The sequence below is a fragment of the Hetaerina americana genome, unplaced genomic scaffold (assembly GCF_022747635.1).
Source record: "Hetaerina americana unplaced genomic scaffold, ioHetAmer1.1.p SCAF_22, whole genome shotgun sequence".
Lineage (NCBI taxonomy): Eukaryota > Metazoa > Arthropoda > Insecta > Odonata > Calopterygidae > Hetaerina > Hetaerina americana.
Window position 1 is genome coordinate 4,545,036 of NW_027286786.1, and position 23,070 is coordinate 4,568,105.

The following is a 23,070-nucleotide window of genomic DNA, read 5'->3' on the forward strand; positions in this document are numbered from 1 at the left end:
GTGCCAAGAAATGAACTGCAGGACATTGAAATCAAGTGAGAACATTAAATGTTACCTGTAACTGGTATTTATATTAATGATATGTAATCATTCCAGCAAGGATATAGCCCCCCTTCCCTTACTTCTCTCACCAGTATTTTGAGAAAAATTCTGCGGACTACATTGAGGGATAAAGTTATTAACTAAAAATAACTTTGACATAGTGGACCTTTTCAGGAAGGAGCATAGAATGAATGATTATGTCGCAAGTATGCGACATGGTTCTCCCTTCCTGGCTCCTCCGAATACCCACCCCAAGCGATCAAAGACAATGTTGCAAGTATGTAACAAAATATCCCTTTCCTGGCTCCACCGAATGCCCCAAGCAATCAACGACGCAGTGTTGCAGGTGTGCAGCATGGTATTCCTTCCCTGGTTTTCCCTGAAACTCCCACGTGACCAACGACAATGTTTCAAATTTCCACCGAATGCCCCAAGTGATCAACAACAATGTTGCAAGTATGCAGCATGGTATTCCTTCCCTAGTTTTCCCCGAAACTCCCACGTGACCAACGACAATGTTTCAAGAGCATTCCTCCCCCGGCTCCTAAATTGGGTATAAAAGCCCTGATCGCGGGGCGAAAAGAGGTCAGTTGGTTATCTGGCGGTGACCGGTAGAGCACGATGCTTCGGCTATGTTGCGCTTGTCGCGACAGCGTGCCCTATTTCTGACTCAATGACGGACGAGGGCTCTGCCTAGATTATGCTTGTCGTGACCGCGTCCGCCCTGCCACACTCCCTTCCTTCCCGTCGGACGAGGGCTCTGCCTAGGTTATGCGTGTCGTGACCGCATCCGCCCTGCCATACACCCTTCCTTCCCGACGGACGACGGCTCTGCCTAGGTTATGCGTGTCGTGACCGCGTCCGCCCTGCCATACTCCCTTCCTTCCCGACGGACGCGCGTTGGTTTACTGAGGGTCTAGCCATCCATAAGTTGCGTATACCTTTGTGATTGGTGCATTATAACTGTATGTTGTATAATAAACGATTGTTTGGGTAAGACTCGGTGTAGTTATTCTGACTTTCCCCGATACCCTTTGTGTCGCACCATAGGAATGCCCCTTGCGACATATTGGTGTCAGGTGTGGGGTGGCACGGTTGGACTAGTGATTTATTCAGTGAATGCGATAGTTCTCATAGATTATCATGTGTCCGTGTACCTTTTTAAATCGGAAAATTAGCCCAACCAGCGCCCACCATGGGTCTCGGATAAACTCGGAGTATGAAAAAATAAATTTATTAAGCACCGTCTAATTTTAATGTAATTAGCATTGGGTTGAATTACGCGATGGATGGCCTTAACCCTCATAGACTTGGTTACTATAACCCTTTTTTCGATAATCAAGAAACCGGAAATGGATTAAAATTCGGCAGTGCACTCGACTTCACACCTTCGGTTAATGTGCTAGAACAGCCGGGAAGTAGCGCGAGCCCCCAAAATGGTTGCGGAGAAGCTGCGCAAACCGCCGCTATTGGCAGCCAGTTTCATTTAATTCCAACGTTTAGCGGGGAAGATGAGATTGGGGTTGACAAATTTTTGGAAAGCGTTCGTATTGTAAGTCATCTTAGTGGTTGGACTGAAGCACAGACCTTAGGAGTCGCTCAACTTCGGCTTGGAGGAACCGCCGCGGATTTTGTCTCTGCAAATCATCACATATTAGGTTCATACGCGGACTTTTCCATTAATCTCAAAAGGAGATTTTCCCTAAAGGCCTCTCCAATCATGTTAGAAAAAAATATTTAATACTTGCGTACAAAAACCGCTGGAGAGCGTCGCAGAATTTTCAACCAGATTGCGCAATGTCGCCCGTAGGCTACGCGAGTCATGGGGCGAGATTGACTCAGAAACAGCGAAGAAAATGATTGAAGGTAGACTTCTCGCACAATTTTTAATTGGGCTGAGGGAAGAGATTGGCAAGTTTGTGTTGGTGCGTAATCCAACGAACTTGATTGAGGCAGAAGGGTTCGCAAGCGTTGAAGAAGCTAGTGTCAGAAATTACGCCGTCAATAGAGAAGTAAATTCACCACAACAGTCTCATGCGTGGTTGTGTCAATCGCCCCATAGGTGGCCGCCGTCTCCAAATATAACGCCTTGGTCAGGGATGCTTACGAATCCGCCAAATGTTGCAGATTGGCAGTTTCCTGGGGAACAAATTAACGCAGCACAGGCTGTCGGGAGGGGTTCCCAAGTAAGATCGGTTCCCCCGGTGCAAGGAGGGGCACCAAAGGATAATCACGGCGCATGCGTTTGCTTTCGCTGCGGTAAAACCGGTCACATTTCTCGAGCGTGTAGACAGAGTGAGAGGGGAACGAGGCCATCTTGTGTTTTAATTGTGGTAATGAAAATCATTTCTCTACAGATTGCCCGCTCGTGATATGCGGCATCTGTCAAAAGACTGGCCATCTTCCCAAACGCTGCCCGAGGCGCGAAAATCCCTTCGTGGCGGGAAACGCCGATCTCCCGACCGGGAGGTCGGGACAGATTTAATTCTAGCGGTCACTCCAGAAGCGGGATGGACAATAATAGTCAAAATTTTAGGGAAAGATTACAATTTTCTAGTGGACACGGGAGCAGCCGTTACCATCATTAACAATAAAAAATTTCCGTTTGGCTAATTAAAGATTTCTGATTACAATTCTCGAGTGCGAAGCTCGTCAGGTCATCCCTTACCAATCATTGGACAGAGTTGCGTGCCATTTTTGATCGAAGATAAATTATATCCCCATGACGTCTTAGTAGTGGATTTGGGGGAAATGAGCTATGACTGTCTTCTAGGCCTTGATTTTATGGTTCGTTACGGGAAAAGTATATCGTTCAATAAACGGAAAATAAGAATGGGTGAGGGACACGAGACAGACCTAAAATCTAATACCGTAACATCATAGATAAACGAGCCCAGAGGTGCCCATGAAATTGGAGTTTTGGAAGAGGTCAAGGCGTTTGATTCTTTCATTTCTAGTATAATTAATGGCAATGATTCGCAAATGGCCATGTATGATTTAGCATTCCTTGAGGAAAAAACGATAAGCGACACTAAAAACCAAAGTGCTCTTCCGGCAGAGATAATGAAATGTAACCCGCGAATAAATAATAGTATGGAGGGAAGTTGTTTTCAAGTAACGATGGAGGAATCGACAGCGAAGGACGATGGGAATAAGGATAACGGATCTCTAAATAAGGATTCAGAGAAATTAGCAGAGGTGGCGAAGGCCGAAAGAGTCATGGAGAGGGTGCCACCCGCGTCGCAATCAGGCTGCACCGCTAGGGACGAAGTTATTGGCGATGTCTTTGAGGTTTCCACCGGCTCCCGGGTTGGGATAAAGGAGTCGGGTGATGATTGTGTTTTTCCGCCAGTAACAGAGGATAATTTGGTTGCCCCCTTGTGCGATGGCAAAGTTCGCGAAATTCAGACCGGCACTAGTAATGGGATTGGCCGATCGAGCAAAATTATATTAGAGGAATCTATTAGAGTGCCGTCGTTATCCGTTGTGTTGTCGAAGGTAAAGAGTCAGATGGCTGAAGGCGAAGAGGTGCGAGTCGTTGAAAGCGAGAGAGATTTATTTATTCTGCCGAGTATTGCTTCGGTGTCACCTGAAGGCACCGTCCCAATATTACTTTGTAACATTCGTAGCAGCAAGCAAAATTTAAAAAAGGGCTATGTAGTCGAGGTAGTGCCATTCCGGGAGGAAGTTCAGGCACCCCTCAGTAACTGGGTAGACGCTGAGGACGAAAACTTCTGGCCAGACCCTTCCGCGATGAAAAGACTTGTCGCGAGTCAATGTTAGTGAAGTTCCGTCCGAGGCGATGGAGCCTCATGAGTGGAGAGTTTGCATGGCAACACCCGAGAGTCTGGTGAGGAGGACCGGGACGATCCATTGGAAGATTGGTGGCTTTCCCCCGGAGGAGGACCCCCGGAGGAAAGGCCATCTCTCGCCCCCGCAGGACATCTCAACCAGCCAGAGGTTGTGGGATTGGTGAACCAGTACGAAGAGCGCCGGTTCCGTTGCTGGTGGGATGCAACCATGCGGGAATTTGAGGAATCCTGGGCATCCACCTCGCATGGACTCTCCTCAAAGGGATGCAGACCGAACTCCATTGAGAACCCGTTTAGTTCCCCAGAGTCTCCTCATTGTGCTCCCCTACAGTGTAGACTCCCCTCTACGCTTGTAGAGGCTAAGGTTGGCCCTAAAGGACGGAAAAGACATAACAAGGCCAGACGATTTTTATTTCAACGTGGCCGGGCTCTAAGAGTGCAAGCTTTCCAAGCCCTCACGCCGAAATAAGTGCTTTATGAAAATTTGCTTACGCGAAATAAGTTCGTGTTGGTGCATTAGGTTTAAGTGTTTCTATGTTTAAGATTATTAAGTGTTTGCGCATTAGGTTTAAGCGTTTCTATGTTTAAGATTATTAAGTGCTTGTGCATTAGGTTTAAGTGTTTCTATGTCTAAGATTATTAAGTGTACCCTGTGTTAAGTGTACCAAAAAGTGATTCATTAGTGATCTTGCTATGTTTGCCCTTAAACCAGCATTGGACCAATGGTTGATTGTTAATACGAACAATTTTGGACTCGGAAAGAAAAACTCTGGGATTCCAAAGAACGTGATTATAAAATGTGGATTTTCTGTGTTAATTTTAAGTAAACGGTGAATATTTTAAGTTCCTTAGGCAAATACATCCGTATAAACAGAAGATTGGGGTTGCATTTTCTGGCAGGTACAAGATGCGCGAGTCAAATATATCTTAAAGAAGATTGCTCAATTGGCCGGTGATAAGGATTGGTCACTGCTGTACTACAAACCGAAGAACTTCTCACTCTGTAACAAATTAGTTTTGTCCCTCTCTCCCGGCATTCTTCCCAGCTATCCCATGAAGCCAGATGACTCAGTACTATGGTGATGCTAGCCGAGTATGGGGTGTTAACACCTTCTATCCCTGCTCCCGGTCTCCTAAAACAGGCAACCCAGGGAGCGGAGGGAATGAATACACCAGGCTTGGTCTTTACGGGCGTCTGAGGAAGTGATGTTTTACCCCTTTACAAGGTGGCTCACGTTAAAATAGCGCGGCACTCTGGAAGGATTGCCCTGCTAGTCATTTTACTCATGCAACACAGGAGTCAGAAAAATACGATTTTTAAGGCTCACCCCTTTCCGGCCCCATCAGTAGATGGTGATCAAAATATTTAATTGACCACAGATTCACTTTACCTGGCGGTGAGTGATTTCAAAATGCAATTTGTAAAAATTGCTCAGAGCTGTGGTGTGCACATAATTAAGGCCCCCTATACAATTCACAGTTAGAGTGAGAAGCTTGGACGTTGGTATGACAGCAGGTTTTGAGAATGAATGGTCATACTTTACCTCCCGGATGCTCAGCTGGTGATGGCTTCCAATACCTGCCAGGAATAGTCAGCCGAAACCGGAAAGATAATATTCTTAACATGGTGAATGTGTCCAATGCTCCACTGTTCTCAAATTTGTATTGTGTCGTAAACAATTGTTGTTTTCAAGGGAAAAACTGATTGTGAAAAACTTTTCCTGCTTCCCTTGCTGTTGAAAATTTTTGGGTTATGTTCAAGTGCTCTATAATAAGTTTTGTATTTTGTATTTTTAATTTGTGTATGTTGTTTTCCTGGAATGGTTAGACCCTTGATTTTATTTGCTGCCGGGGTAATGTCGCAAGTATGCGACATGGTTCTCCCTTCCTGGCTCCTCCGAATACCCACCCCAAGCAATCAACGACGCAGTGTTGCAGGTGTGCAGCATGGTATTCCTTCCCTAGTTTTCCCCGAAACTCCCACGTGACCGACGACAATGTTTCAAGAGCATTCCTCCCCCGGCTCCTAAATTGGGTATAAAAGCCCTGATCGCGGGGCGAAAAGCAGTCCGTTGGTTATCTGGCGGTGACCGGTAGAGCACGATGCTTCGGCTATGTTACGCTTGTCACGACAGCGTGCCCTATTTCTGACTCAATGACGGACGAGGGCTCTGCCTAGATTATGCTTGTCGTGACCGCGTCCGCCCTGCCACACTCCCTTCCTTCCCGTCGGACGAGGGCTCTGCCTAGGTTATGCGTGTCGTGACCGCGTCCGCCCTGCCATACTCCCTTCCTTCCCGTCGGACGAGGGCTCTGCCTAGGTTATGCGTGTCGTGACCGCGTCCGCCCTGCCATACTCCCTTCCTTCCCGTCGGACGAGGGCTCTGCCTAGATTATGCGTGTCGTGACCGCGACCGCCCTGCCATACACCCTTCCTTCCCGACGGACGAGGGCTCTGCCTAGGTTATGCGTGTCGTGACCGCGACCGCCCTGCCATACACCCTTCCTTCCCGACGGACGAGGGCTCTGCCTAGGTTATGCGTGTCGTGACCGCGACCGCCCTGCCATACACCCTTCCTTCCCGACGGACGAGGGCTCTGCCTAGGTTATGCGTGTCGTGACCGCGTCCACCCTGCCATACACCCTTCCTTCCCGACGGACGAGGGCTCTGCCTAGGTTATGCGTGTCGTGACCGCGTCCGCCCTGCCATACTCCCTTCCTTCCCGACGGACGCGCATTGGTTTACTGAGGGTCTAGCCATCCATAAGTTGCGTATACCTTTGTGATTGGTGCATTATAACTGTATGTTGTATAATAAACGATTGTTTGGGTAAGACTCGGTGTAGTTATTCTGACTTTCCCCGATACCCTTTGTGTCGCACTATAAGGAACGCCCCTTGCGACAATTACATCAACAAAATGAAGAAAAAAAGCAAGACTTCCAGAAATACTTCTATAAGAAAGACTTCTATATAATATATCTTTCACTGAAAATTAGGTAACATGAAACTGAATTATATTTATCCAGATTGCCCAAAATTTTCAATAATGTAATTATTTGCCATTGTCTTTCCCTAAACAAGTATAATTGAAATTCTACTGCACATAATGCTGCACGGGAGTACAAAGAGCACTAGAGTCCTACATCATCAACTCTCCACCATCATCCTCTGCCCATCATGGGACTCACCAAATCTGCTCCCACTCCAGAGGCTGCTCTTTCATTTCCATCAACATTCATCTCCTCATCTTCAACCACAGCCACCTCTACCATCGCCCCCGATGGAAGCAGCATGGCTTTGTCATTCTTCCGATCCTTACTCAAGTTATTCAACATATCCATTTCCATTGCCTCAAACTTGGCTGGGTCAAATTCAGCACCCAAGGAATCTACAATTGCAGCACTGACATGACTGCTGCTTTCATCTATCTCTGGAGGCAAAGTGTAATATTTTATGTGGCCCCTGCAATGGAAAGAGGACAACATTAGCACATACTTCAAAAGGATTAACTTCACACAACTTTGCATAAATATAAATTTCAGAGAAAAACTTTCACAAAAAATTTATTATTAAGCAAGGCATATCATCAATTTTTATCAGATAAAACCAACACTAAGAACTTGAAACTGATTCCATGGTGGGCGCAGGGTATTTCGATTGGCAACAGGGTGCTGAAAACAGTTGGGAGAATGTTAGGCAAGTGAGAAAGGGAGAGGAATAGGATAGGCACGTTAGATACAATGAAGGTGGGTATGCCGAGGAGGAATGCATGTGGAAATGAAGGGTTTCTTGTATTGTAGGTTGACAAATTGACTAGCTTGAAGACGACAAAGAAATAGTTTTTTCAGCTGTGTCAACCAGCATACATCTGCCCCCTCATTTTGCATCCCCATATTTCCTGGCATACAGAGCCACCATTTGTAATCCCAAAATTTCCATTTCAGAGAACTTGGATTTGAAACAATTCCCTCTGAGCTAATGCCTAGGGTTTCTCTCAACCTTCTCACAAAATCTGCACTAGACAATTTGACATTGAAATAAACTGAGAATATGCTGTTGGAGCACTTTTAAGTTGCCCATCTCCATGAGCTCTCAGAATATCTTGGATGGCATTGTCCATCTCGGAATTATCAAGGCCATTAGGGCTTTTTCTCAAATGCATGCGATCCACATGACAACTTCTGCTGACTGAAGGGCTAATAAATTATTTAATTTAGAAGGTTATTCACAAAACGATTAGCTGTGATCAGTTTCTGGGATCCTGCAGGCCCTGCGATTTACAGAAAATCCTGAGGATCCCATTCCAGAAGATGGATTATAACATTACACCTCTCCATGAATTAATTCAAAATACAATGATGGACATTGAATTTCCTGGGTTTGCACAGCACTTATGGCACTAGACTGCTATTTAGGCAACACATCATTAGGAAATGCCACAAGCATTTTTTTTAAATTATCAATTTTTTGAAATTTAAGTTTGCACACCCATTACCATTTCCAGACCCTGGTTTTAAAAATTTTAGGGTACACAGGGTCAGGGGATACAGAAATGAGGAAAAAGGCATTCAGAGAGAGAGTAGTGCAATAACTATTGACAGGACTGAAAAATGTTGGTCATGCTGCCAGCTCATGTTCAAAAATGTGCAGGAGACACATGACCTTATGTCTTGGAATACACAAACAAAACCGGTACCTTGTATGCAAACAGATGGGACAATATCTGAAGGTCAGTTACCTAATTTAAAAAAGAGGGAAAAAATTGAAACATGGGTAGACGATGGCTCCTGTGTCCTAAAATGGAAAGACGAAAGAGATATCCTCATGTGATCCCTTGAACTTGGAAGTAAACTGAAGGAGGTCCAGGGCAAATGAGGCCAGGGCCATGGGTCCATTTCTCACTATGATAAATTCATGGGGGAATCAATCATTCCAATCATCCTTGTGAGAGAAGGTCACTGAAATGGTTTAAAATATTGAATACCCATTTTTTCCAAAAAGTCTTGTAAATAGTTACCTTTGGAAAAACAATTACAGAGAGAAAAAAGAATCTATGATTTTCGACTAAAAAAGCCACTTATTTGTAATTGATTGCAATCTATTTTGAAAATTTTCCTGGAATCACTGAGTGCGGCAACATGGGAAGTGCCAAAGACTTTGACAAGGAGGACATCGGATACATATCTGCTGCCATCGAAGGTCAGCTAGGCCTCCAACTCAGGCCATGTTTTCAAGAACACCACACAAACATTTGAAATATGATAAAATACAGGTACATTTCTTATTCATTTCCTTTTCCAATCTTGATATTGTTTTTGATTATTTATTTTAATTATATTAAAATGGTGTACTCCTGATGCAATTATTTTGGTTTAATTATAATTAATTTGGATAAAGACTTCTGTTCACTCTGTGTAATAAAATGCATATGTAAAATTAAATGGTTTAGACAAAAGTGAGCAAAGTTGAACATGGTATCCCAAACACATCTGGTCTTTCTGGGCCCATGTTGAGAAATATTATGAAAAGGCAATGCAAACCACAGGGCAAAATGCAAGGGCAATACTTTCTTCGTCAGCCTATGCCACAAAGACTCCAACATCAAGGAGAGAGAGCCTCTCCTGCCTTCTCTATGAAGGAATAACAGCATCACTCTTGGGAAGGACATCCTAAAATGCAGTGCTGTATCCCAGTTTCATTTATTTAATAGGCATAAAACTACAATATGCACTAATTAAAGTCATTAGAGCATGAAATTGTTAACAATTAATTCCTACCGTAATGATAACCAGAATGAAAACAAATGCTTTCACATTGTTATTCATTGGTCAATAGCAATTACTTTGGCCAACTTCATTTGGTACATGGAGTCCTGCTATTTCCAAGATAATCTAGCAAAATTCAACTGCCATTAACCACATCAAGTCGTCACATAGAAAATCATCAGCTGTAACAGCCTTCAATATTTCAGCAAGAGGGGCAAGTTCTACTATAAATATGTTTCTTCTCCCAATGGCTTTAATTCAGCAGGTCGGAGTAAAGTGATGACCGAGCAGTGCAACAGGATGGCGTTTGGGATAAAATGCCAATTAGTCAAATTTTTTTCCCAGAAATTGACTACATAAGTGATTAAGTATCCCATAAACCCTTCAGTGCACTTCAATGCAACTTTCAAGAATGTAAGAAGATATATTTATCAATTAGAATACAATAAAAATATTAAATAACTTTATAAAATATGCACACACAAAAATTGTTTATAATTTTGCATAAAAAAATCATTATTAATAATACTGAAATTAATCCTAAGGCTTCTGCGATGTCTATTTGATGAATTCATTCTTCTTTCGGGAATTTCCATTGCGTAGGTGAGTTGATGGACAATTGTTTCGCCCCCAGTCCTGGAGGCGTCTTCAAGTCAAAGTGATGGCGATTTGCGTTGCTATTTGGCCGCTATATCTAGGAGACGCTGGCTGGCTGGGAGGTCTCTGATTGGCGGCCAATGGGAATCAACCTTTTCCATGTGGGAGCCAGGGTGTAGCCGTCCTCATGGTTGAAGTTGTTTGGATTCTTCATTATTTCAACTGCTTCTCTTATCAGTCTCCGGAAATAATACCCTTCCTTGGCCAGCACTCTTGCTTGATCGAACTTGATCATGTGTCCGGGTTCCGACCATGCATGTTCGGCAATTGCAGAGAGTCAGAACTCTTTCTGTGGCCCTTGGGTGTTCTTTGGTCCTGCATCTGATGGACCGTCCTGTCTGGCCGATATAGGACTTCCCACACGTGCACTTTATCTCGTATACACCTTCGTGCATGAGGTTGGGGATGCGGTCCCTTGGCTTCGGTATTGTGCCGCTGATTTTTCTTCCTGTGGAGAACCTAGTTGTTATGTTATGCTTTCATAGTAGCCTACTCATCTTTTCGGCCGTTTCGGCGACATACGCAATGGTAGCATATGTCGTTGGTTTTTCTTTTCAGGCTTCTCCTTGCTCTGTTTCTTGGGAAGAGTCACGTCTTGCGGCAACTCCATTTCTTTTGTCGCCTGGCAGACGTGGTTAGCAAGGAAATCATTCAAAAATGCCACGCCATGATTCTCGCTGATCGACGAACGGAAGTGCACGAAGTAGCAGAGGCCATGGGTGTGTTGACTGGAATGGCAATTAATACTTTACATGATAAGTTGGCAATGAAAAAATTGTCGGCCCGATGGGTGCCACAATTACTGTTTCACCACGATGGCGCACCAGCACATTCATCCGGAGTTGTCGCCACCAAACTGCATGAACTGCTGCCTAACCCCCCGTATTCACCCGATCTGGCTCCCTGCGACTTTTTCGTATTCCCTAACATTAAGAAATGGCTCACGGGAAAAAATTATACAGCAAATTATAAGTGGCAAAATATTGACCTAGATATATAACAATTTTCAATCAAATAAATAATTTCTTATCAATAAAATTTACAATTTACGGCATATTTATCAATAGAATATTTACCCAAAATAAACTGTATTTCTGAGGAAGTAGCTAGCAAGAAAAGTGGTAAACCAAAGGGTCAAATCAAAGTTTTTAATCGTCGCATTAAACTAATTTTTCCCATTTCTTTTACATAAACAATTTTTGTAGCTAAAATCAACCATGAAAATGAAACCACGAAATGAATATGGCCGACACTTGACAATAGCAAACAAGTGAGAGTTGAGGCTTACTAGCAGCAAACCTTTTCTGACACCAAGAGCACCATCTCTTGGATTTTCTACGGAATTATTGAGAAACCCATTCACAGAGGCATCCACCACAAAAGTTACTATTATTTATTGGAGACATTTTTGCCTAAAACCACTAAAATTCATACTTCTCACTTATTCAAACACCTGACATTTTTCCACATCAAGCACAGTTGAGATGATTGGACATCTTACCGATTCCAGTCATCAATCAGGCACCGAGCAGCCAGCCTCACATCTGGGACACCACCCTTCTTCAGCCGACCCATCTTTGCAGCATGCAGAGCCAAGAATTCTTCAGGAGTTGAATATGAAGGGATTTTATAAAGTTCCATCATCTAGAATCATTCCAATGAAATGCAAAATGTGTTTTTTATTCCATGCAGATCATTCGTTTAGCTTTCTGCCACTTTTTTATAAAAATTAGCAATTCTTTCCATAACTGAGAAAAACTAATTGCCTACTTTTAAGGTGGAGGAAATAACACTTTTCTATAATTCAAATTGCATACAAATATTAATTTCCTCTTTCATTTATACTTGTTGATCAAAATTGTCTCAAAATTGACCAAAAAATTTGCACTTTCAAATTTATATCATTTAATTTTTTATAGAATGTAGATCATATTTCAGAAAGCAAGGTTTACTCTACTTAAGGGTTACTTATTTCCTACCCAGGAATTGAGAGTCCAAAGGTACTGAATGATGACTAAGCATGAGGAAGAAATAACAAAAAGAATTCTTATACAGAAGTAAAACTACATCCTGTCCTTGACTCATTCCGCGAATGCATAAAAATTGTAACTCAAAACAAGTTCACAACAGTATAAACTGAACTTTATGATTCAGCATGGGCAGTAGCGCTGTTTAAGGAGTCGTAACTACCGGCAATGTGGGAAGAACTTGACAGAGGGGAAATGGCAGAATGTCACATTTAAAACAATTTTTTCAAGTGGGTAGGAAGATGGTGACTTCCAGAAATACTGTGATATTTGCTCCAAGAATATTCCTGAAAATCAGCTATATTTGGAATGTGGATTTGGTTGTAAGTAATTTTTTCATTACAGATGTGTTGGTGTAACTCTTACTCTATTGATTTGAAAAGTGTTTGTTTGGTCCATGTGATGCAATTAAATAAATCGAGTGTACACAAGAAGAAGTCCTATAGATAGTGACAGATCTACAGGTCAAGGTAATGGACTGTGTAAATTTAATAAATAACCAGTCAAAGGAAATCACCATTCTAAAAATGTGTCCACTGAAAACGCACGAGAAACCGAGGGAAATACCGGGTGACGTCAAAATATCGATCACCAACTCATTGGAAAGTGAGCGATTGCAACTTCCCGAAAAAACTGTGAAAGAGAAGAAAAGTAACATGGAACATTTTAATTATTCTCAAGTCGTAGCTACTCATAGTAATGGTAATAATAAAGAGCGTGCTCCTAAGGTGACGCTGCCGTACTCTTCCATTGCTCGCAAAGGAAATTTACAGCCACCGCCTGTGGAACCGCATGCCACTGCATGCAACATTAGGAAAGAAGACGATGAGGGCTACACCATGGTCTCAAATAAGCGGAAACTCGGCTGAAGCCGATTGTGGGGACGTCAAACTCGGACAGTGATTTAGTCGGGCTGCCGAGAATGGTCCACATACATACAAATTGGCGATTCCAAGAAGACGCGAGAATCAAAGCAGTTAAAAAGTATACATCAAGCAAAATATCTGGCAAGTACTTGGGAGATAGAGCAGCTGAAGGTATCTAGAGGCACCTACACTTCTTTTCGTGTATCTGTTGGAGAAGACTTAAAAGAAGTAGTGGAAAGTCCCGGCTTTTGGCCGAAACATGTCTGTGTCAGTGGGTATTTTTTCTGAAGGCCCGCCTGGCCTCCTCCAAGAGTTAGTCCAAATTTGGCAGCCTTTAATAATCGCGCCGGTTAATATTTAGTGCCTCAGGAACAAAGTAAACCTGCTGGAAGTGGCTATAAATGAGTGTGAACCAGACATTTTGAGTATTACTGAGCATTCACTCTCAAATTACTCACTAGTGTCCTCATTCTGCTGGACTACGTATAAAAACGGAGGTGTGGCCATATCCATGCATTTTAGAATAAAGGGTACTATTAACTCAATTGACGTGCCTGTGAAGGAAGAAAAAACTTTTGAATGGGCAGTGCGTATCCAACTCCAGTGGGATTGCTCATGCTCATCACCATCTATAGTTCAACAACAGGTAGTTTTCATAATTGCTCCTAATATGCAAACAACCAGATACTCATGTTGAATGGCGACCTCAACTGTTACCTCTTAGTTGACTCCCCTCACGGATCAAAATCATTGAATTTGCTCAAAACTTACGGCATGGAAAATTTTTAACAATAATCCCACCAGAGTCACTGCCACATTGGCCACCCTAATTGATTACACTGTGACTAACCTTTACCAAGAAAAAGTAGTAATGACCGCTAGTGACCTCGGTATATTAGACCATAGTATGGTGAAAATAAGTATTGATATTAACCAACCAATGGAGAGCCTAAATGATAAAACTTGCCAAAGTCTGTCTCTTACTCATGCAGCACTTTCTGGCCCGTCTGCAGTCCCAAAACTAGACCAATGTCTATGACCTTAAGTCAGTAGACGAAGGTTTTAATTACTTTTATTCAATTTTCAAACAATTTTGAATTGTTTTTTCCAGTAACACATCATAAAATATTTTAAAGAACTAAATGTAAGCCATGGCTAACTGACGAGATCCATTACTACTCAACTATCCTTAAAAAACATGCTGCCTACAGTAAGAGTTCCAAAAATCATGAACAAAGGTTACTCTATAAGGAATTTCAAAAGTACTACTGTAAGCCGATTTCTAACACAAAAAGAACTTATAATTCTAACAAGTTACTTAATTCTAATAATTAGTCCAAAACTGCTTGGGAAATGATTAAGGATTGTAGAGGTGAGAAAAATCCACACCTCGCTCTCCCAAAACTTAGTAACCCCGACAGTAACACCGTCATAAGCTACTCATCTTTAACTTAGGAAAAATAATATTATCTTTGCTTTCTACAAAATAAACTTTATTCGTCGACTAGTTTCGTTAACATCATCAGGACTAGTGGTACAATATACATTTTTCTGCGTTATATACTCGGTCGGGTAGAGGTAGCGGATGGGAGGTGGGGGAGTGTAATTAAGGAAAGGAGAGGTGTAAGAGGGGGGGGGGGAAAGGTTGGGAAGGGAGCGTGGGTTTGCGCCATGGGGATTTTTTGGGGTGTAGAATAGGAATGTCCAGGAGGGGTGAGTGGAAAGGGAAGAGGTGGTCATTAGTTATTTTTTCCTTCTTTTTGTTTGACTGGCCATACGTGTCAGGTTCACGCCACCTGCATCAGTATGCGCAGCACTGTCGCTGTGAGATAGGTCCGTCCGTGAGAGCTGTTTCAGTGACACAAATTTTTTCATTTGGGAAAAAAACATGATGGCAGATTATCAAGAGCAACGGACTGCAGTGAAATTTTATTTTCTGGTAAGGAAATCGACCATGGAAACTATTGTAATGCTCAAGACTGTTTATGGGGAAGCTGCCCTAAGCAAAACCAGAGTCTATGAGTGGTTTACACGTTTTAAAAATGGTGAAATGTCAATTGAAGACCAACCCCGTTCAGGCCGCTCTTCAACACCAAGAACTGACGAAAATGTCGACAAAATCAATGCCCTCATTCGTGAAGACCGTCGCAGAACCATTGATCAACTCTGTGAGATGCTTGGAGGTTCATGGAGTTCAATTCAGACGATTCTATCTTCATGGTTGCATACGAGAAGGGTTGCAGCCAAATTTGTCCCTCACCACCTCACTAACGAGCAAAGGGAGCGTCGAGTTCAGGCATGTGTTTTGAGCTTCACAATCAGCTCGAAGAGAACCCTGATTTTTTTCCAAGGTGATTACTGTTGATGAATCGTGGTGCTATGGATACAATTCTCAAATGAAGCAGCAATCAAGCCAATGGAAGATAGCTGGGATTCCTCATCCAAAAACAGCTCACCAAGTGAAATCAAAAATCAAGACAATGCTCATTTGTTTCTTAGATTGCAGAGGTATTGTGGTGCACTCTGATTTCATTCCCCTGGGTCAAACTGTCAACCAGAAGTTTTACCTGGAGGTTTTGAAGAGATTGAGGGAGAGTATCCGGAAGATAAGAGCAGATGTTTGGCACACAGGCGACTGGTTCCTCCATCATGACAATGCGCCGGCTCATACCGCCCTCTCCGTGATGCCGTTTTTGACAAAAAAACGGCATGACATTGATTGTCCACCCCCCCCCCCCTACTCACTGGATTTAGCTCCCTGTGACTTCTCTTTGTTCTCCAGACTCAAAAGGGATACGAAAAGAAAGTGTTATGACACTGCGGAGGTAAAAGAAAAATCGCTAGAAGGCTTTAAGGACATCCCGATAAATGAATTTCAGAAATGTTTCCAACGATGGAAGCATTGTTTGGAGAAGTGCATTGCGGTCAATGGGGAATACTTTAACAAAATTTAATGTAAATATATTGAGAAATAAAGAATCTATAACAACATTCCTGTTATTTTTGGGTTCCCCCCCTCGTATTCACCCCATACATTCCAGCGATTTTGTTTACACCAAATGAGTACCATGAATTGAATTGACACCACAGTGTGCATCCTCCAGTAATGCCAAAATGCTGCAAATAAGAGAGTTTCCAGAGCACACACACGCTCCGCTGTTGCCTCCCCCCAAACAGACAATATATATATATATCCAGCTGCAAATAATTGAGGCTGGAGGTAAGGTGGAGGGGTGGGGTGGGGGGAGCGAACATGGTGGTCAAGCCAATTGTTATTTATATGAATTGTTTTCTGTTGCTTCCAAGGTTAAACAATCCCAGCAGCCATTTAAGCAGAGCAGTGGTCCTGTCTTAATCACATTGGCGTGACTCTGTTCAGCTGCCTCCGACTTCTGCAATGGGTTGTGTGCTGTCTCTGACACAGCCTCGTCTTCACGAGGCCAACACCCCATTCGCCTACACACCCATCCCATCTGCAATGGCAGGCTATCTGGTGGACTTTCCGAGTCTTGAGGCAAAGGCCTTAATCTGCACAATTATGTCATACCATTTCTCTAAAAGTCGTTTCTTTTTGGCATTGCCCTTTAATCCTGGATATTTTTCCAAGCATAGTTGGGATGCATGCCCCAGCTGTAGGTGTTTCCCGTCCAGTTTTGATACTCTCAACCAGCCTGACCTTCAACCGAGAGCAATCTCACTAGCAAGTGAAAGGACAACTTCCGACGGTACATGATATTGACGGCAAAGTTTGGCCGCCACAACAAGCTCCCAGAGAATGACTGAACACACCACCAAACCAGGGAGCCATTCTTGCATTGCTTGACTATTTACATATTTAGATATGCACCAACTAACTATGCACTCCTATACATCAGCATCAAGTATAGCAGCACCCGAGCTTCTACAATTGGTACCAATGAATAACTGGTATCTGAATTCAAATTTGGTAACACACAAAAATCAGAAATTTCCAATTAATTTAAGGATGAGATAGGCACTTACCTGCTCTTTGTTGGTTCTTTTCAAGATGGCAGCCGCTGGCGTGACAGGGTCCTCCAAAACATCTACTCGAGTTGCGTTTTTAAGAACAATTGACTCATCTGTTCTGTCGCCAGCTGCAAATACAATCCCTGGGGAGTCCAGCAATCGGATCTTGGAATCTAGGTGAATTTCCTGAGCAGACCTATTGGAAAGGATATTGATAAGATGATTGCATTATTATTTTTTATCCACATTTGCTATTTAAGAGAATGCTTGTGAAGGACCTGTGATCTTATTACGTACGTGAAAATCATTTGTCAAAGCCATGGATTGAATACCATACACAGATATGGAAATTGAAATCCAGGAATGGTGTGAATCATCTAGTCCAGGGACCAACATCTTTAACATTAGTTGGTCCCAGCATCTTTGCTGGGACCTTCTTAGTATTTCTATTATACTACACAATACCTCAATTTATTTCCTCTTAGCCCTAAAATTACCAGAAATACATCCTCACTTCTTAAATATTAAAAGCTGTGGTCCACAGATAAATGTGGTGCCATCTAGGAAGATGAAATATGTTTGCTAAACTTGAGAAAAACACTTAGGCCACCCTTAGATGAAGTCTTCTCAAGTTAGGGAGAGAGTGTCCATAGCCAACATGCGCATAAGCCACTCAGTCATTGCCCTCAATTGGTCTTAAGAACAAGGAATGAATAGTTTGTTGAGAAGTCAGCTACGGACCGCCTCATCCAGAACAAACCAATGATCACTTCATTGACATCACCTGCTGAGAAGGCACCAGGTCCTTGAACTGGTTGATTGCTTAGAATACCTCTTCTAAAATGTATTTATAACTTAACTCTTTAACTTGAAAAACACAGAATTACAAATGAAAAATAAATTAGAGATACCTGGAAAATAATCCTTAAGTCAAAACTCACAATCAAAACATTACATCACCTTTGGATGAACACCATTAAGCCTTAAAATCCATCCAGGAAATACCACAACCATCTATGTGAACATGACAAAGGCAGCATGAGGCAAAATATACAGCATTTTCAAAGATTTATTTTACAGAGAAAACATTCACAACTTTTTCTTTGCATTGACGCAATTCATTCTTAATCCATTTCAGGATATGATGAATAATCCCTGTAGTCAATTATGAGCTATGTTCTTGGCATCTAATTTAGCACAGTCACAGTACATAAATCAACAATAGGTTGATAAATCAAAAATATTAAAATAAGACAACGCATGCTATGAAAATCAGACAAAGCCATGAAAATGTATGACGACTCAATGCCAATAGTTTCCCAATTAATACTTGAATACATATCCAGTGAAACACCCACTGGAATGAGTACACTATCCTTAAATTCATACAAATTAGCTATTGAGACAATTTAACAATTATTGATGCATGATTCACTGTAGTAAGTGAATTAATGGGGACATCTCCGAATGTCCCCATTCATTTTGGGCACACTAGGTTTTGTGAGTTGAACACACTGCTTTTGTTCCCTCTCCCTGCTAAGCCTCGTGGAGTTTACACTTCCGCCTACGTGCTGCACCAATATTTAAAGATTCTGTACTACATTGCAACATGATCCTGAAATCACACATACCAATGACACCACCAACTGTATAAATTTACCATGATTTTCAAGGTACAGTAACCATAGCATTAAGAGCCAATATTCATTAGTTGGCCCTTGTGTTTGGAGGTCGCCCTTAATTGTGGCAATGAGTCCTGATTTGTAGCACATGGGTCACATTGAAGGTGAATACATAGTCTTTACTTTTTGACCCAGCTATGATGCGATCTTTCACAGAAGAAATAGGGGGTGGACAACATCAGAACAGCAATCAAACAAATACTTGCTTCACCTCACTGCTCATTAATTGATGCAGGTTACACATGAAGATGTAGCATTTACATAACAGGCAGCTTGAGTCTTTTGCACCTTACGCTCAGCCAGAGGGAAAACTTTTCATGGCACAACCCAATCCAACCTCAAGGGAAGAATCAAACCTTAGGCATGCCTGTCCAACAGCACACCTCAACAAGCCACCTCACGCTGGCAAACTTAAACATGTTAGTCAGTGGCCACATATTCCAATATTAAGTGCAAAAACAACCTCTCACATAATAAGGAGTTTGGCCAAAATGAACACAATGCCCAAAGGAACAAATAGTGAACTAATAATCCACAGCAGGGGGAAAAGGAACGTACTTGGTCACTCCTGGAGTGGCTCCAACTTGACATGCCTTCTTTCTTTTCAGGCTATTTATCACACTGCTCTTGCCAACATTTGGCAGACCTGAAAAGGAAACGCCAAATAGGTTTCAGTTACTGCACAAAATGATTTTACAACAATATGTGGCATATTACTACATTGTACGAAATGTGATACCTGCTGCAAATTTTTAGCAAACCAATTTTCTCAAATTTTGAAAAATACACTCCAAAGCACCAGTTCATTGGTTTTCGAGAGGAATTGGAATTTGTATCCTAAAAATTTAAGAAGTTACTGTCAAAATTTTCTGAAAGAAATTCTTACAAGTTAATGCCCTTACATTACTACTTTTAAAAAACTGACTCTTTTTGTCATCCACTGGTTGATACTAGAAAAAAAATAATGGAGAAAGAATACCGTAACTTAAGCGAAATTCTCTTCATTATCTTCTCTCAAATTAACTTTAACTATATTTGACTAAAGTGCATTCAATTTGCTAATATTCCTATCACTTACAAGTCCACCATGATAAAAATATAAAATGTGGGAGGCATATTTGAAAATTAAGGGCCATTTTTATGTATTTGAATAATGTATAAAGCGAACGGTAACTACGGCCGTATGAATATAATGGGAAGAGTCAACCCCAGCCGTACTCTTTCAAGAGTACGGCTGGGGTTGACTCTTCCCATTATATTTGAATAATGGTGGGTCAGAACAAAGTTGTACGCACGCAGTACAATCAACGCATTGTTTCTGAGGCCACCTAAAGCTACTGTTTTGATTTAATAGTTGTTTGCCTTTCGGTGAATGCATATAACAGTGTCTGTGAAAATCTTTGCTCCCGCCAGTTGCGAAGCTGTGATTCGATTCTTGAGTGTAAAAGGATCACCAGCTGCCCATATTCATTGGCAGTTGTGCCTACTTCATGGACCTACAGAAATGAGCGAAGGAAAGGTTAGACAATGGTGCCGGGACCGCAATTATGGCACGCACGATGAGCATGGAGAATAGCAGAGTAGCAGGTCCAGGGCATCCAGACAAATGAATTCGTTCGATGAGTGGACCAAAAACTGCAATCTGAGTGATGAATGATGATTAGTTGGCTCTAGCTCATAAATTTCCTCTTGTTGGATGCACCACTATTTGCACTAGTGTTGCGAAAAAAGCTCAGATATCACAAACTGGGTGCAAGGTGGGTCCTGGAAATGCTTACCCCCCAGCACAAAGAATGTTTAACGGACGAGCATTTTTGGACATCCACCCACAGTCTCTACCTTGCACCTAGTGACTATTTTCTTTCCCAGCCCTTTAAGCAGTGGCTTGGTCAACAATGGTTTGAAGATAAGGAGGGACGAGTGGTTCACCAGTGTTAACTGGTTCAATTCCCAGGTGACGAACCGCTAAGCTGAAGGATCAAAGAAGCTGGTGAACTGTTTCGAAAAGTGAGAAAGACATGAATGGCGATTATGTAGAAAAGTGAGGTAGCTTTATGGAAAACTACAACCACTAATAAAAACTTTTTCTAACCAATATATTTTTTATTAACCAAATGGTTAAATAATATAAACTACCAACATTGAATATTACTATGGACGTCATAAAAAGCAAAATTTGACATTCGCATTATCGTGATTATTCCTTATTAGGTACTTAATTACAACAGTCTTTTCGAACTCTTTACCAAAATAAAATATTTTTGTATGCTAATTTGATTTTATGCAAGACAATATCTTGGGTGCAATACGTTTAAAACAATTTGCCTCAAGAATTTCTACTCATTTACATAAAAATTTGATTTTTTGTCATTCGCAGAGCAATCATAACATGTAACCAAAACATGCAAACAGTGTTCTTGGGTTTGGACCAGGACCGGAACGGAATGGATGCACCAAACATGGAAAACATACTCCCAAGGAACACTCAAAAGAGATATCTACTGCGCTGCATGTAATTTAAACACCCAATGCCCATATCATTCAATCATTGGTTTCTCATGTGCTCCAAGGCTCAGCTCAACTCATATCACAATGAGAACTTCTACATTCCACTGGAAATCTCACCTAAATAATTTGCACTATAATATGGGTAAACATGAACCTGTTTGCGAAATTATTGACTATGATGAAACTAAAAATATGAGAAATTAGCTTCTTATGTACATATTATTCATTGAAATTTTGATGTTAACTGAAGATTTTTGCTTACTCTAAATGGCAATAATATGTGTGTATTACATGATTATTTTGTGAAAAACCGGTAGTTTTACAAAGTCACCACTATTCTGATACAATTCATGAAAAAACCACGAGTGGAGGAAATTATAACCTAAGAATGGGAGGAGCAATAATATTACCTGGACAAATCTCAGATGCATTGGAACCTCACTTGATGAGTACCTCGGATAGTGAGTCATTCACACAAGGAGCTGAAAATATTGTGCCCAAGAATAACTCTCTTGTCGAGTGCTATTTCACTTAACGAGTGACGAGGAGAGGGGAATGAATGCCTGGCATGATTGCCCCAGCTGTTCATGTTTGTGCATGGAGTATAAGTTCCACTAGCATTGTAGTGTCGCTATTGATTGCATATTTGTCCAAACTTGGGTAAAGGATGTTTATTCGCAACTTTTAGTGCACAAAATCGTAATATTTTATGAATAGTTTGAAAAATGTCCCCAAAGAAAAGTCCACAAGAAGACAGTCAAAACAAAATATAAACGGTAGAAAGGAGAAGTGAAATCATTCCAATGGGAGAATGAGGTGTTCGCAAATTTGGAGAGTCAACAAAAACAAATGTCTCTCAAAAGGTTTCTTGTAAAAATGAATCATAAATAATAAACTAATTATTTCAAATCTTTTTTGTTTTCAACTAATCAAATTCACATTCCCAATGGTTTCATTCCACAATAGAAGAAAAGGTGAATGTGAAGCAAGATCCTAAATAATGTCTATATCATTTTCTTTGAATAAACCTAGCACAAAATTATTTTTTTGGAATGGAATGCATTATGTTATTTAACTTTTATGGAAAAAAATTATTCACCATATGAGTTTCATTTTACAAGAAAGGAGGTGGAACGGACTATGCTCATATCACAAGGTTTCACTGTATATGTTCTATCTTGGAGAACACTACAAGGAGATTCAACTATTACTTTACTGACACAATGAAGGAATGAGAGATGACGGAATATCTCTCTTCATTTGAAAGCAGAACGGTCCATTTGTTCCACTTCAACAAAAAAGAGAGCAACAGAAGAAAAAAAACTGAATAAATATTTCAACTCCACATTTGCTCCAAAAATCTTAGTTGGCTGATTCATTGGGTTAGGTCAGAGGACTGGAAGTCTTCCATTTAACTATGCCCATTCTTCATATTCACTTTTACTAATTCTTGATTAAATATTCAAGGTAGTCAAATCAAAAGTAATTCAAATAATTTCCTTACTATATGTAGCATTAAATCATTAATAACTAGCATGCAAGGTCAAAATGATACGCATTTTGATTGGTAGAAAAATGTTATCATGATTTTACTGTCCAAATACCCCATCTTAAAGCTTGTTCAATTGACCCTGAATACTTCAAAACCAAATTTTTCATCCCTTGATGTTTGAAATAATGAAGTTTTTACTGTACTCACCGAAGTTAAAAATAATAAAACAT

The 23,070-nt window shown here is 41.4% G+C and overlaps 1 protein-coding gene across 1 annotated transcript in view; it reads right to left on the minus strand.

The window, feature by feature from the left end:
- Ns1 (Nucleostemin 1) overlaps nucleotides 1-23,070 on the minus strand; it is a 28,415-nt gene that overhangs the window by 3,281 nt on the left and 2,064 nt on the right. The window contains exons 7-10 of the mRNA XM_071586385.1: nucleotides 19,399-19,486; nucleotides 17,174-17,354; nucleotides 11,780-11,922; nucleotides 7,045-7,318 (exon numbers count right to left, since the gene is read on the minus strand). Of these exons, the coding sequence (XP_071442486.1) occupies nucleotides 7,045-7,318; nucleotides 11,780-11,922; nucleotides 17,174-17,354; nucleotides 19,399-19,486 (686 nt within the window). The remainder of the gene's footprint in view (nucleotides 1-7,044; nucleotides 7,319-11,779; nucleotides 11,923-17,173; nucleotides 17,355-19,398; nucleotides 19,487-23,070) is intronic.